At 45.7% G+C, this 16,929-nt stretch overlaps 1 protein-coding gene across 1 annotated transcript in view; it reads left to right on the top strand.

Annotated features, from left to right (window-relative positions):
* Positions 1-13,269: 13,269 nt before the first annotated feature.
* The window catches only part of NID1 (nidogen 1), a 71,116-nt gene continuing 67,456 nt past the window's right edge, over positions 13,270-16,929 (top strand). The window contains exon 1 of the mRNA XM_077345510.1: positions 13,270-13,564. Coding sequence (XP_077201625.1) covers positions 13,361-13,564 — 204 coding nt within the window. The 5' untranslated portion in view covers positions 13,270-13,360. The remainder of the gene's footprint in view (positions 13,565-16,929) is intronic.

The raw sequence follows: 16,929 nt of genomic DNA on the forward strand, positions 1-16,929 counted from the left end.
TGCAATCCAGTTGCGTTTCTATCGTTTCCCACAGGTTTCCGGTCTCGGCAAAAATCGCTAGCCAGGAAGCGATATTGCTGAGCTTGTCCTGCCCCTGGCCGTCAAGCAGCCAATGGGCGGCCGTTATCATGATCCCAAAAAGCCCCTTTCCCTTTAAGGAAGTTAAAAAAAAAACACAAGTTGCAACAAATCTGCATTGATTCATTGCAACGGAGAGACCCATCTAGGTAGCAGGTGGTGTTTGAGCTGCCATTTCATCGTTGCCACGCTCCCCCTGAGTGACCCCCAACCGGCACAGGCGCGATTTTCGGCTGAAAATACAGTAAAAAATAAAGGGAAAATAAACCAGCAAAAGGGGCTGTGTGTTTCGTGCTTGGTGACTTAAAACAGTTCTGCAGCCAGGGAAGCCTCGCTGGGTAAACGAAGGCTTGCCGGTGCATTGATCTCCGCTCGCTCGGAGAAAAAAAATGGCGATCGCTTCGCCGGAAGATCAGAGGAGAGAGCCAGGGGGAGGGACTTTGCAGAAACCGCAACAATGGTAACGCACAGAACTTGTTGCTGATTGGTTGCAAGAGTGTAGCGCTTTCCGGAGGGTGAATCCACTTTTTGGGATTTCCCTGAAAGCACTACAAAGAAGCGCTTTTTGCGGATCGGTTTCAGGAGTGTTGCAGATTGTCAACGACATTGTGCATAATGGCAAAACTGTAGCGATTTCAATTTGTAACCATTGTGCTATTTTGGACGAGTGCAGAATGGCCCCCATAATTCCTTCTTTTTCACTCCTTCTCCCTACCTTAAAATTGCTTATAATTCCTTCCTTTTCACTCCTTCTCCCTACCTTAAAATTGCTTATAACTTCTTTTGCCTTCTCATCTTCCTGCCTTCTTCCATGCTCTTCCTTCCTTCAAGCTCCAATCTAAGGCTTTCATTAACAATTAGCAAAATATACATACACCCATATCTCCACACCCATGGCCTCATTTGCCACCATGCCACCACAATCTCCCACACAACACACATGACAACCCCATGCCCTTACAGACTGGACAACTCCTCCCCTTCCTCTTCCCACTGCCAAGCTCTAGCGCCCGTTGTATTCTTGGAGACAACGGGCTTTGCCCCTAGTTGTATATAATCTTCTACAGTATGTGGTATATCATATTCTGCAGCTGAGACCCAGTTTGTGACCTACCAAGCTAAAGGCAAGCCACCAGTCATGTTTCAAGTCTCCCAAGTATTTGTCAGTCCCAGGCAGGTGCTACTAAATTCCTAATGGGGTTCATTCAGCTTGATGGGTCATAAGTTGCACATGACTATATTTCAGAATGGCTTCTTAAATCTCACAATCAATGTCAAGAACTGCCACAGACTGCATTTTTTACATTAAACAGAATGGCTTCTTTAAGTTTAAGCAATAAAGGTCTCAGTGCTGCAAATGTTAAATAATAAATGTAAACAGTCCAAGGGAGAACAGGAAACATATGTATCCTCTTGTTGTTGTAGTGTTTTTCTGCTTTGTCCAGCCCACTAAACATTATCTGCCAAACAAATTGTTAAAAGAATCATGCTTCCTATACAGTATAGAATATTTTGTTGTGTGACATATTGTTGGGTTGTTAGCCTAGAGCTTTGTTTTAATTTTTATATATTTCAAGGTCATTTCAGAGAAGAAGTGATCTAAATCCTTCCTACGAGCTAAAAGCTTTGACCAAAGTGCTGTGCATGGCAGTAAATTGGCATTCATGCATCTCCTGGGTTTCCCCCAAGTTTAGGTGCCACAACCAGGAACACCCATTCCTGTATTGACACCTTCCTGATCTCAGAAGGTGGGAGCAGTCAAAGCAGGGCCTCAGAATATAATGGTAGCAGTTGGGTAGGTTCAAAAAGGATTAGCTAATCCTTCAAGTACACAGAACCCAAGCCACATACGGCTTTAGAGGTAGGGTTGGCAGATCTGGGTTGGGAAATTCCTGGAGATTTGGGGAGGGGAGGAAGCTGAACAGTGCATAATGGCATAGAGGCCAACTGCCATTTTCTCCAGGGAACTGAGCTCTGTCACCTGGAAACCAGTTACAATTCTGGGGGATCTCCAGCCTCCACCTGGAGCTTGGCAGTCTTATTTAAAGTTCAACACCAGCACCTTGAATTGCTCCCAGAAACATATTGGGAACCCATGTATATAGTCCAAGACTGGAGTGATATGATCCCTATGACTCACTCCAGTCAACACCTTGGCTGCATTATTCTGCACCAGCTGAAGTTTACAAACATTTCCAAGGGCAGCCCCAAGTAAAGTATATTGCAGTAATTTAATCTAGGTGTAACTAAGGCATGCACCACTGCAGCTGGCTAATCCAGGCTTTCTCAATCAGGATTTCGTGAAACCCTGGGGGTTCTTGACAGCCCTGGAAGGGTTTCCTGAATTGGTGGGAATTAATTTTTAATTTTTTAAAAAAATTGTTAAACATTTATTGTGATATGACCATATATGGTCATTTTGACCCCCCCCCTAACAAAATGGCCAATGATGAGCCTGGAGGGAGCAGAAAGGAGAGGGGCCCCAAGTGGGCATATACACAGTTATGCATCCCAACCATGTTCTGCCTGATCACACCACTTCTGGGGGTTCTCAAAGCCTGGAGAATATTTCAGGAATTTCTCAATGGTAAAAAAGTTGAGAAAGGTTGGGCTAACCAATTGAAGGTACCCCTGGCCACAGCTAGGTTTGACAGTCTCCAGGTGGGGTCCAGTGATCTCATGAAATTACAACTGATCTCCAGACTACAGAGATGAGTTCCTGGAGAAAATGGCAACTTTGGAGGGTGGATTCTATGACATCACTTCTCACCTCCCCTTCCTAATCCACTCCTCCTTCAGGATCCACCCTCCAAATTTCCAGGAATTTTCCAGCGTAGAGCAGGGATCCCTAGTAGCAGCTGTCATCTGCTTATCCAGCACTAGGTGTGGGTCCAAAAGCAACCCCAAAGTACAGACCTATTTCTTTACAAGAAGAGCAACCCCATTCAGAACAGGTGCCACCGTATTTCCTACTTCAGACCTTCCACTTACCAATAGCTTCCATCTTGTCAGGGTTAAGATTCATTTTATTAGACTCAATCTACCCCAAAGCTGCCTCCAAAACTGCCCCAAAGCACCAGTTCAGGGTTTCTATAGCCTCCCTAGGATTGGCCAGAAGCATGGCTGCTGGGAGGGGGAAACAGGGTTCTTTAGTAGTGGACACAACAATATTATAGCAATCCTCTTTTGACCACTCAGGTTACTTCACAGACCACATGCAACTTGCTGCCTTCCTTTAAAGGGGCCTGGGAGAGGTCAAGAAGATGAGCTTTGATTTCTGCTCTGAAGCCTGGAGGGTTAGCCAACTCTCCTTCCCTCTAAATCTGAAGTCTTAGATTGGCCAGCAGAACAGAACAGCCCTCCTTCCCCAAATGTGGGGCCAGGCAGAATGGATGACCACACCACAATAACCCCATTGGATCCAGGAGGTCAAAAGGAATAAGACGCTGGATGCTGTTTCTGTTGGCTGCAGAGGAAAGGATGTGCAGTAATGGGTTTAAACTACAAGTACAACGATATAGGCTAGATATCAGGGGGAAAAAATTCACAGTCAGAGTAGTTCAGCAGTGGAATAGGCTACCTAAGGAGGTGGTGAGCTCCCCCTCACTGGCAGTCTTCAAGCAAAGGTTGGGTACACACTTATCTTGGATGCTTTAGGATGCTTAGGGCTGATCCTGCGTTGAGCAGGGGGTTGGACTAGATGGCCTGTGTGGCCCCTTCCAACTCTATGATTCTGTGATTCTAAGAAAATGTCACTGTGATACTTACCTGTGGTGGCTGCCTTCTCCTAATGCCTATATCATTAGAAAGTAGAAAGTCAACACTGTGTGGTCAGTTTGGCTGGGTCATCTGCCAAGTGGTGGGCCTTCATAAGGACCCTCATATGCTGGCTCCAGACATCATTTGGATGGATAAGAGGGGACTTAACAATGTAATAGATGGGAGTAGCAAAATGTTACTGCATTTATGGAAGGATTGTTATGTGCCATCAATTTTAGGATGTTCTACTAGATACTACATGGATGTAGTTACATGTTCTGGGTGAGAGCTGGGGAACTACTGGCTCAATTCAGATATTGCATGGTTAGTTAGAGGTAATCAACTAAGTCATAGTTAGTTAGGGTTCATTAACTGAAACAATGGTAGGGTTGCCAAGTTCCCTTTGGCCACCAGCAGGGGATGGTGGGGGTTGCCACATCCAGGTTGAGAAACTCCTGTAGATTTGGGAATGGAGCTTGGGGAGGGGAGGGACCTTGGTGGGGTACAGAGCTATAAAGTCCGCCCTCCATCGCATCTATTTTCTCCATGGGAACAGATCTTTGTAGTCTGGAGATGAACTGTAATTCCCAGGGATCCCCCAGGTTCCATCTGGAGGTTGGCTGTCCCTAAACCATGGTATGGTGGCTTGATTTCCTGGTTAGTCTTAACGATGATTTCACACAATGTCTAAATGTAACCACTCGGGTTTCCTCCCTGGCACTGGCTTCTCTAGCTACAGAACAAAAGCAAGGAAGACAGCAATTGTCAAGATTCATGTGATGTCTGAATTGAGCCTCTCAGCCTTGTCTGCTAGGAATACTTGTTTTTTTTTTAATCCCTCAAAATGCAGAGAATCTGTAAAAAGCTGAAAAAGAATACTTCTATGGCTGCAAAGTCCTCGCTTGCCTTTTTTTACAATCAGCTCCTTCATTTAGAAGTCTGACACTCCCTACAAAACCATGCAGCAGTGTTTAAAGGAATGTGTTATCCTAAAGGGAATGCAAGAGGCAACCTCAAGAGGCACGGCTTTCCTCAGATTTATGGGACTTCTAAATACAGAAGTGGTGATGAAGAAACTTTTACTAGTAATTGCTTGTGAAAACTAATAGTGCAAGGTCTGGCAGAGACACACCTGATGTAAGCATTGTCCTCAGGGGATAGGGAATGCACACGGGTTTTTCCCCTGTGCAAAAAATGCCATTTGATAACTGATCATCTGGTAAGGAGTCAAGTTTCTGAAGTTTAAAAACTGTTCAGTGGTTGGAGTGTCAAGCTGCAACTGAGGACACTAGACGTTCAGGTTCAAATTTCTAGTCTACCATGAAGAAGTCTTGTGGTCTCTTTCACAATTCTTCTGCTGGGCATTTGTGGGAGCAGGGATTTTGCCCTGGAAGACTTATTTTCTTCTGGCTCTCTGACCCCTCAACAATTCTAGACATGTCACCTCTTTTAGATGTTCACCATATTGGGAAGGTTATGTGGAAACAGATTTAAAAGCTTTTATTGTCATTTATTGTACTTATGTTTTAGCTATGGTTTTTAATTCTTTGTAAACCGCAATGTTCTAAGATCATTGAGAACATTTTGGCCAGTGAAAGTATCTCAGCCTGCTTCAAAGGAAGAAAAAACCCTCATTCATAAAATAAAAGAGGCATCTCAAGAGGCTGTCCTCATGTAATAGGAGATGTGAGTGTCTTGATTTTTCAGCCATGCCTCTGGGTTAGTCTCCCACTTTGGTTCATGGCCCTGGCCTGTAGCCACTGAATTCACAAGAGAGACTGGAATGCTGCCTTTGTTTCCGCTGCTGTGTGAAGTCAGCAGTAGGATCTGTGCATCAAACACAAGTCTCCTTTTAATGAGCTGGTGCCCAATTACACCAGGGCTCATTACAGTTGGCAAAGCAGTCATATTTTATTCAAATAAATTAAAGCCAGGGCAATTTTTTTGTAACAAGATATATTTTTGCAGGCTTGCTTACATATTGTTCCTCCAGCATTGAAATAAATGTATTTCCATCCTTAAACAAAAAGAATAATAAATGTTAATGTTTCCAGTATTGACCATCATAGACCACTTGGTGACAGCTGTAAATGTAGTTAACTGTTGTTAGGTAATACATTATAGTTTGGTTGTGATTATCTTTGAACTCATTGTTCTCTTTTAAACCTGCCAAATACATTCAAAACATGTGAGTTCTACTTTTTAAAAGTCTTCAAAAAAGTGGGGGTGGATTAAAGACAGGATATCCCAGAAGCAGCATGGTTTATTCATTTTGTTCTGATTGACTCCTCTACTGAGTTAGAAGGGGTGTATGCATATGGAGCCTCTTGTGGCGCAGAGTGGTAAGGCAGCTGTCTGAAAGCTTTGCCCATGAGGCTGGGAGTTCGATCCCAGCAGCTGGCTCAAGGGTGACTCAGCCTTCCATCCTTCCAAGGTCGGTAAAATGAGTACCCAGCTTGCTGGGGGGTAAACGGTAATGAGTGGGGAAGGCACTGGCAAACCACCCCGTATTGAGTCTGCCATGAAAACGCTAGAGGGCGTCACCCCAAGGGTCAGACATGACTCGATGCTTGCACAGAGGATACCTTTACCTTTTATGCATATGTGAGTCATCTGACTAAATTAGAGGTACAGAACTCAGGCAAACAGCCTTCTGTCCCCTTGAGATTATCTGATAGACAGCAAACTGGGGCCAAAGCACAATGCAGAAGTAGAGAGATAAGGTTAGGTTAGCCCTTAATAAAAAGCCTGTTTGTGTGTCAAAAGTCACCATCATCAAAGTTTCTCTGCAAGTAATGTGTGTGTTCCCATGTACTTTATCATCCAAAGTGATAACACTGGATTTTAGCCTTGAAGTACATTCTGTAGTTTAAAATGGTATGTTCAAACATATCATGTTATCAATCTCCTAACTTCCCTGCTCTTCCTATTTTTCCATAGAAATATTTAAAAAAAACAGGAAGGTATAAATGCAAAGCAAACTGTGGGCCTTTTTGCACGGGGATCTTTGTTGCAAATTGTTTGCGGAATGAAAAATCGCCATTTAAAATAGTGGAATTCGTCGTTATGCATACCTGCCTTTGTAGTGGAATCAGTTGCGTTTTTTAGCGTTTCCCACAGGCTTCCGGTCTCGGCAGAAATCGCTAGAAAGGAAGCGCTATTGCCAAGCTCGTCCCGCCCCTGGCCGTCAAGCAGCCAATGGGCAGCCGTTAGCATGCTCCCAAACAGCCCCTTTCCCTTTAAGGAAGGTTTAAAAAAAAAAAAAACAGACCCATTGTAACGAATCTGGGTAGATTCGTTGCAACGGAGAGACCCATCCAGCTGCCTGGGGTGTTTGAGCTGTCGTTTGATCGGTTGATCGTTAACACGCTGCCTCAGAGTGAAACCCCCCCCCTCTCACGGGCCCGATTTTCGGCTGAATGGAATGTGTGAAATGTGTGTGTGAAATGTGTGTGCTTAGTGACTGAAGGGGAGGGACTGAAGCCGGGAAGCCTCTGTTTGAGCTGTCATTTGATCGTGGCCACGCTGCCTCGGAGTGGAAAAAAAAATCCCCCCTCCCCCCCCCTCACGGGCGCGATTTTCAGCCGAAACAGTGTGAAAAATAAAGGGAAAATACATCAGCAAACGGGCTTCTGCGGGCTTCTTGTGACTGTAAACAGCTCTGAGGAGGGACTGCAGCCTGGGAAGCCTCACTGGCTAAACGGAGGCTCGCCGGTGCGTTGATCTCCACTCGCTCGGGGAAAAAAAAATGGCGATCGCTTCGCCGGAAGTTTGGAGGACAGGCTCAGGAGGAGGGACTTTGAAGAAACCGCAACAATGGGAACGCACAGGTCTTTTTCGCTACTGTTGCAGATTGGTTGCAGGAGTGTATCGCTTTCCGGAGGGTGAATCCACTTTTTGGGATTCCCCTAAAAGCGCCACAACGAAGCGCTTTTTGCTGATTGGTTTCAGGAGTGTTGCAGATTGTCTACGACGTCGTGTGTTAAGGCAAATTAGTAGCGTTTTCAATTAGCAACCATTGTGCTATTTTGAAGCCGTGCAAAAAGCCCCCGAGTCTCCTTATAAAGTTTACAATTTGATGAGTGTTATTTCTGGCAAAACCACTACTGAGATCACTTAAGGGTGAACTTTTACTCAGTGGGGTAAAAGGCCTATAAACTTAGGGAGGCCCTTTTATTTTTAAATTGCAGTTCTGGCTGCATCCACTAGGGGTGCAGGGAAAGCAAAAAGCACTATAGGAGTGGTCCCCAACCTGCGGGCCGCAGCCCGGCGCCGGGCCGCAAAGGCCATGGCGCCGGGCCGCGGCTCCCTCTCCCCGCCCCCCCCGCAGTAAAAAACTTCCCAGGCCGCAAGCTTGCGGCCCGGGAAGCTTCTTACTGCGGGGAGGGCGGGGAGAGGGAATCAGGGCCGGGCCGTGCCCGTGCAGGCCGCGCCCACGCGCCCCGATCCGCAGGCGTGGCCCGCGGGTGCGGCCCGATTTGCGGGTGCGGCCCGCGGGCGTGGCCCGATGCGAGGGCGTGGCCCGCGCGGGCGCGGTCCCCACGGGCGAGGCCCGATGCCCTGCCGGTCCCCAGCCTAATAAAGGTTGGGGACCACTGCACTATAGGATCAACTAGACTTCCCTGAAGCTGGGTTGCGTTGGGGAACCCATGATTGTCCTGGTACTGCTGGATACTCTGTACTTTGCATCGGTTCTGTTGGGCATGGAAAAATGCCCCCCTTCAGTTTCTACTGCAGAGAACAATGGAAGATGGGAGCACCTGCTTTGAAAGAAGGTTTGTTTCAAGTCTGATGAAATTGAGATGCTTTGGCTAGTGCTAGTTAGTAAAAGTTAGTGCAAAGGCAGACTTCAAACTCTCAAAAGTGGAGAACAGAAGCCCATCCAAATGCCTTCTCAGAACATCCATGGATGTGATGAATGTTTAAAATCCACAGCTGAGTTATAGTGACCCTCTAAGGCTCTCAAGGCAAGAGATGTTTGGAGATGGCTTGCCATTGCCTGCCTCCACATCAGCCCTGCTGATCTTCTGAGATCTGAAGACATCTGATTATCCTGGGGGTATCCAGGTCAGGGCTAGGCTGAGATTAGTGAGGCAGGTCCAAGGTCACCCAGCAAGCTTCCATGGCATGAGTGGGGATTCAAATCTGGATTTTCCAAATTCTAGTCTGACACTTTAAGTACTATGCCATGCTGGCTTTCATGAGGGAATAGCATGTTGGAATTTGTATTTTTTCTTTTCTTTTTTTACTGGCATGCATATACATACAAAGTCTGAGTTTCTTTTCTGGCCATTATTATTTTTATTCCATTATTTTTACAGAAAATAATTTTGTCATATAGAGGAGAGGCCCTGATCTGGATAGACCCAGTCTAGCCTGATCTCATCAGATCTCAGAAGCTAAGCAGGGCTGACATGGAGGCAAGAAATGGCAAACCACCTCTGAACATCCCTTGCCTTGGAAACCCTACATTAGTGGTCCCCAACCTTTCTCAGGTAAGGGACCGCCTCTGGAGTGAGGGAAGAGCCGATGACCCGGGTGCTGCGAAAACGTGCACGCGCAATTGCCACGCATGCGTGTTTTCGCCACCAGGTGGCGCTAACGCACATGCGCGGCAACAGCACGCACGTGCGTTTGCGTCACCGCCATGCCGGCGGCTGCGCCTGCCTCTTCCCTTCCTTCTTGCTGCCGGCGGGGGAAGGCAGGCGTGGCTGGCGGCGGCCCAGTACCGTGGCCTTTGCAGCCCGCCACCGGTCCGCAGACCGGGGGTTGATGACCCCGGCCCTACAGGATCACCATGTCAGGTGTGTCTTGATGGCCATAAATAAATAAATAGAGGATGGAGTGTTAAAAAATTATCAGCTCCAGAAGCCAAATAGGCTAGGTACACCACTGATTTTATTGTTCTGTGAAGGAGTTGGTGTTAGATCCTTATCGTCTAAAAAACTGAATTATAAATTAAGTTAAATGCTGTTTCATATAAAATGACAGAAAAGATGTCTACGGATTTTATTTTCAGTCCTTTTTTCAAAAACAATTTGGTTTCTTTAAATTAGTTATTTCAGAGATTTGTTTCTGTTCTCACTTCTACATGTTCCAATGGGAAAACCCACTTTTTGTCTACAGTACTCCTACAGTACTGTTCCTCTCCAACAGTACTCTCCTCTCCAATTCTCAGGGACTGGCCCTTTAATCTTATAGGGTTTTCAACTTTGGCCTGGGAAATTACAGAGGATTTGTGGGTGACACATGGGGAAGAATTTTGGTGGGGTATAATGCCTTGGGGCATTTCTGCACATGGATAAAAATAGCATTACACCAGCTGAATGGCGTAACACTAAATATAATTGCGTCTCCAGGCCCCTCCTCACCTTTTTGATGTCTCGCTGTTCTCTGCTGCCTTTACATGCTTCTCATCCTCTACATCTGCTTCTGGAAATGGCGGAAGAGACCAATGCAGTTTATATGCGACTCTCTTCCCTCTGTCAATCAAGTCAGGCAGCCAATCGCCTTTCTTCATGGTTTAAAGGTCCTGTGATGCCCGCTAATTTGTTTTAAATGCATACTTCTCTGTTGCTATGCCTATGCATATAATCACAGATGCATAGTGCTTTTAGAACACTACCCCTTATGGAATCACGAGTCTTGATAATTTAAAAAATTAATCTCATTCCTGATTTTGTGTGTGTGCATGGGGGGGGGGCTTTAGAGAGGCATGCTTTGTGCTACAACATTGGGAAAAAATTATTTATGGCATCGCCTGCATGCTTGCCTGCCTATTCTTTCCTCCAAGAATCATAGAATCATAGAATGATAGAGTTGGAAGGGACCATACAGGCCATCTAGCCCAACCCTCTGCTCAACGCAGGATCAGCCCAAAGCATCCTAAAGATGTTAGGCATTTTTAAAAAGACGTCCCTGTCCCTGGGAACAAGGGAGAGGGAGGCTGCATTATATAGAGGGGCCAGAATATAATGGCTACCTAAGGTAAGCATTTCACTACACTTAAAGGGTGCAGAAATGCCCTTGGTGTTCACTCCACAAAACAGCCCTATTATCTAAGGAAAGTGATTTCTGGAGATAAGTTATTATTCTAGGAGATCTCCAGATCCCACATGGAGGCTAGCAATTCTAGGTATCTTCGCTGACATATTTCAAGCAGATAGGAGAAAGAATCTCCGTTTTATAGATAATTACAAATTTTGTTTACAGGTTCAGAGAGACATTTGGGAAGCCTAGAAAGCAAATAGTGGGCACAAATAGTAGACAAACAAGGGGCTCTTTGCAGATTCCAGACCTTGTATGAGGAGCTTGAATTAACATTCCAGGCCAAGCTCCTGCCCCTTGCCCTGTGCCATCTTTGTTCCACAGAAGATCCTGCTCTCCTTCAGATTCCTGTCCCCCAGATCCTTCCAAGGTGTCATCCTTCCAAGGGTCGTCCAGAGTTTTTCATTCATTTTTTAATGTTTGGTTTCCTTGAAATGGAGATGTGACTTCAGAGCTAGAATTCACAGAATCTGTGAACAGCAAATATTCTGCTTCATCAGGACACTGATTCCCCCCTGCTGTTGAAGGACATCTGCAGAACCATATTTTTTTCTGACTACCCATCCATGAAGGGACATGGATGGACCCAGACAGCGATACAGGTGACTGATCCTTCCACAGTGCAGTCCCATTCACCCACCTCACAAAGGGTGGGTGCTGCTAGCTCTGAGGGCACAGGGCCCTGTGATGATATAGAGGTGGCTGGTATCTGGTACACCACCTGTAGCAACTGGGGTTTTCATTATGGCCACCAATTTTGCCTAGGGCAAAAAGACTGATGAGTAGAATTCTAAAAAGACTGATGAGTAGAATTGTTTTTTTTGCAATTGACCTCCTGCACTCCCTGAACTCCATGTGTTGCACTTCTCTTTATTAGTACATGGGCTATGCCACCATTTTCTTTAGTGCAACTTTGCACCTCTCTCAGGGGATCTCTTGGATGCTTTAGGATGCTTAGGGCTAATCCTGCGTTGAGCAGGGGGTTGGACTAGATGGCCTGTATGGCCCCTTCCAACTCTATGATTCTATGATTCTATGATTCTATGATCTTCCCTGCTATCCCCCCCCCCCATATTTCATGAATAGTGTACATACAGTGGGATGATCTTCTGTTCTGGTATTTCAGTAGCTCTCTTTGATTTAATTACAGAAATGTAACTGCAAGTATAAAGAATAAAGGTCAATAACTTCATTGTGGCATAAACTTTCATGAGCCAGAATCTGTCACATGCATGTTGATGTGTGTTATACTAAAAAGAGACTTATATCCAGAGCTACAGACAAGAATAGGGAAAGGTGCTGCAAAGAGATGGCAGAACGCCAGTTGACCAGGACAAGGAGTGTGCAGTATTACTTCTTAGAGAGTGCAGACAAAATAAGACAGTCTCAAAAGACTCCAGAAAGGTTGTAGATCATGTCCAGTTGCTGATAAATTAAGTAGGATGAATCCACAGAATATACATATACCCAACAGTGCACTGTAGCTCACAAAGAACTTTTTGTAAAGTAAAATCAGGAGAACTGTAAGATACGTTTGTTTTTTGTTTGGGGATGCAGCAAGCTTGAAGTTTCAAGTACACAGTTAAAGGCATCTAGTGAAGTGGTTGATGACAGGCAAAAGGACTTGCTCATTCAACACTGTAATGATGTGGCAGTAATTACCACCAGGAAGAGTGGTGGCTTCTAATCTGGAGAACTGGGTTTCCCCCCACTCCTTCACATGCAGCCAGCTGTCTAAGCCAGTCACAGTTACACTCAGGGCTCTCTCAGCCACACCTACCTGACAGGGTGTCTGTTGTGGGGACAGGAAGAGGTGATTGTAAGCTGCTTTGAGACTCCTTCGGGTATTAAAAGGCAGGATACAAAAAACCCAACTCTTCTTTTTCAAAGGGTTAAACAAAGTAACAGGAAATAGGTTGATGGATTTTAACCCTTATAGCGACTTTATAGCTGTTGCTGTACCTGGATGGCCAAGGCTAGCCAGATCTCTATGCAGGGGTGGGACCCAGAATAAAGGGATAAACTAAAGGGATTTCCTCCCTAATATTTTCCTACCACATTACTTAGTGTATTTCTATAAACAAGGATGAATAAGCAAAGGAAAAGTACGTTTTTAAACAGAGTGTGTGGGGTAACATGCCTCCTAATTGCACTTTTAGGAAAGGACGGGAAATTTTGGTCTCTGCCGTTCAGAAAAGCAAAGACGTGTTGGTGTCTTTTGGGATTTTTGATGGATTTGGGATGCGGGGAGGGAGGGGAGAGAGAGGCAGAAGCCCGTCCTCTAATTGTGATAGGCGGTTTTCACTTGAAACTTTCTGCTGATTGGCTGGCTCCCCGATCTCCCCCTCCTCTCTTTCCCCCCCACAGCCCTAGCGGGGTTTAAAACTTCGAGGTGTTGAAGGGGCTGGTTCCCCCGCTGCTTCGTTTGGGAGCTGCGTAGAAAGAAGTCCTCTGCAGGGCGCGAGCAGGAGGCAGGATGACTAGCCTGAGGAGCTTGAGGCTATGGGCGTTGCTGGCGCTGGCTCTGCCGGGGGACGGTATACCTCACGGGGGACTCCTCTTCCCCTTCGGCTTGGAACGAGGCGATGCGGAGCTGGAGTCCGGGGACGACGCGAGCTCCCCGCCTCTGGAGCTGGACTCCCCGCTGCGCTTCTACGGCTCCAGTGTCAACTCCCTCTACGTAAGTGCGCTCGCGGTTGCAGCAGGGGAGACACGGCGAGCGGTGGGGCTGGGCTGGGCGAGGCCAGGCTCGAGAGAGGAAGGGGCTAGTGACCGGCCCGGGGCCGCCCGCGGTTCAGGGGCGGAGGCAGGAAGGGGGGGGGGGGCTTTTTTCTGTCGCTGCTCTCTCTGGGAAGTTGCTTCGTTCCCTTGGAGTCAGGAGCCCTTTCCCCTCCTTCTGGACGTGGGGCAAGGGTCGACTGTGATCCCCCACTGATGAAGGAAAAGGCCTTCTGCACATGCTCGACGGAGCTGCGCTTCCTCGAAACTGTAAATGCGTGCGCGTTCAGAGTTGGATACTGGTTTGGGGAGACCAAGGCAAGCCTTTCTATGTGGTGTATGTAAAAGACAGTAGTGTCTGTCTATAGCAGGCGGTTCTATCTAAAATAAGGGTCACCCTTTACGTTGTGTGAAATTTGGATGGTGTCTCCTTGAATTTAGATGTAAACAAGAGTCAGCTCATAAAGAGTTCTGAATAGGGCGCTGACTGAGTAGGGGTTAAGAAGCCCCGTAGGCAGCAGCAGGTCAGAGAGAGATGGTTGCTGGGTGGGAGGGGAGAGACTGTCCAGAACGTTTTGGCAAGCAGAGTAGGTTTTTGCTGGTTCCTAAACAAAATAGAAAGCAGATGGGTGTTTGCCTTTCCAGGACTTGCCGTCCCAACTGGAAAAGGCATTGTGTGACGGGGTCGTTTACTCCATGGCTCTATAAGGCACGCAAGATACAGTTACCAAGAGAATGGCTGAGTAGAAATGGTCAAATCTTGCTCTGGTCTAAATATATGGTGCTTCTCTTTTGGTACTAAATGGGCCACGGACTTTATCGGGATTTCATCTGTGGATAATTCAACAGTTCAACTGTGAGACTAACGAGTGAGGCTTCCCTGTAGAACTTTGCATGTATTAACAATGTACCTTATGTGCACTTAGTCTACATGTGAGCACAATCTCCACAAGGGCTACTGATCTCTGATATGCAAGCAGCTTGCTTTGCAGCATGGTTTAAAGAATACCCTGGGGCATGTCTGACAGGGAAGCTTTTTGCCATAGCACTCCTACATTTCAGTCAGGCCTTATTTTGGTTTCCATATGGACAAAGCCTTTCATGAAAGCATTAAGAGTGGGCCAAAGCAACCTACAACTAGAACCTCTAAAAACTTGCTTAGTTTAAAAGTCTTTCCCAGATTTACTATTGAAGGGCTTTTTAACCAGAGATGTCAAAGATTGCATCTATATACAAAACACGTGCTCTGCTGTTTTAATGTTGACACCCCTCCCCCTTCTCTGGACTGTGTCCCCAGTATTAATGGTCCCCCAGTCTTCTCTTATATGGAGGTGTGAATAATATTCCTACATTGTATAGTTTAAAGGCTGATTATTTCCAGTTGCTTAAAAACCTGGATTTCTTCTGTTTTCCTGCTTTCTGGTCCTCATTCTGTTTTTCACAGATTCCACTAACTAACTGAAGCAGAACTATGTATAAAGTGTGTGGCATGTTTCCTTGCATCCCATAAATGTACTTAGTCATCTGTGAAATTTGAAAGTACTAGATCCTAAAAATATATCATGGTCCTGTCTGATTAAATGGCATTATACCCTAAAAGGAAAGGATGAATTGTGTCTCCAGACAAAAGCACAAGTCTAATTTTTTCCCTCCTACGCTTCATGTAAATATATCTCAGTCATAATAAGCAGTCTTACTAAAATGTGGATATCTTGGGTTGCAACGCCATTTAGTTACATTTCCATTAAAGTTAATGCTCGCTCATAGCTATCCAATCAAAGCACAGATATTTTGAACAACTTTAAACACATTTTTTCCTGGGATTAGTAACAAGTCAGTAGTTCATTCCTACTCGTGGAAAAATTCTCATTATTAATGAAATGGACAACACCTTAAATTGCTAAATTATAATATGGTTTCCATATGGGGAAAAGTTTGTGTGATTTCTCAGCTGCAACTGCAGATGGTAATATAACACAACCATAAAGGGGCTTCCACATGGCAGGATGCCCAACATTTCCCTGCTTCACTCCCATGCCAATAACCATTTCCCCCCTCTCCTAGCTTCCTAGGACTTTAAAGGATTTTTTTTAATTAGCCCATATTGTTAGAATCATAGAGTTGGAAGGGGCCATCTATAGGTCATCTAGCCCAACCCCCTGCTCAATGCAGGATCAGCCTAAAGCATCCAGGATAAGTATCTGTTCAGCTACTGCTTGTAGGCTGCCAGTGAGGGAGAGCTCACCACCTCCTTAGGCAGCCGATTCCACTGCTGAACTATTCTAACTAAATCCCCCCTCCCGGTATCTAGCCAATCAACATGTAGTTTAAACCCAATACTTTGGGGAACCTTTCCCTGCCCTCCAAGTGACAACTTTTCACACACTTTAAGACAGCAGTCATCCTCCTCCTCTTTTCCAGCCTGAACATTCCCTGATCCCTCAGCCTTTTCTCATAGGGCTTGGTCTTGGATTATTCTCGTCACTTTCCTCTGAACCTTCTCAATTTGGCCCACATCCTTTCTGGTCTCCAGAATTGTACACAGTACTCCAGGTGGGGTCTGGCCAATGTGGTATACAAAGGGATTATGACATACTATGATTTTACTTTGATGCCTCTGTTGATACAGCCCAAGACTACTTTTGCCTTCTTTACCGCTGCATCACACAATCTGCTCATATTTAACTTACAGTTCACAAGTACCTTAAGATCATGTTCACATGTTTTGTTACCCAGATGTGGAACTCTGCAGTTCCCCTTGTTGAATTGCATTTGTTCTTATTTTCTCACTTTTCCAGCATGTTTAGATCTTGTTGAACTCTATCTTCTGGTGTGCTCGCTACTCTTTGGAATTTGATATCATCTGCAAATTTAAATCTACCTCCTTGTCCAGATCACTGGTGAAAATGTTGAAAAGTACCAGATCCAGTACTGAGCCCTGTGGAACCCCACTGCTCACCTCCTTCCAAGCTGATGAAATACCATTGGCAACCACTCTTTGGATGCTGTTTTCTAGCTAGCACCCTATCTACCTAACCATTTGAAAATCCAGTCTATAGTCCTCCAGAAAATCATGGGGGAACCTTGTCAAAAGCCTTACTGAAATCCAGGTAAACGTCATCCACTGAGTTTCCATACTCTAATAAACCGATCACTTGGTCAAAGAAGGAAGCCAGGTTGCTCTGGCAGGATTCGTTGGAGACAGATCCACGCTGATTTCCCTGGATCAAAAAAGTTTCCTTCAGATGACTGTAGATCACCACCTTTAAAGTCTGCTCCATTATCTTCCCTGCAGTTGAGGTCAGACTCATTGGCCTGTAGTTTCCC

Source organism: Paroedura picta, chromosome 1 (assembly GCF_049243985.1).
Source record: "Paroedura picta isolate Pp20150507F chromosome 1, Ppicta_v3.0, whole genome shotgun sequence".
NCBI classification, from domain to species: domain Eukaryota; kingdom Metazoa; phylum Chordata; class Lepidosauria; order Squamata; family Gekkonidae; genus Paroedura; species Paroedura picta.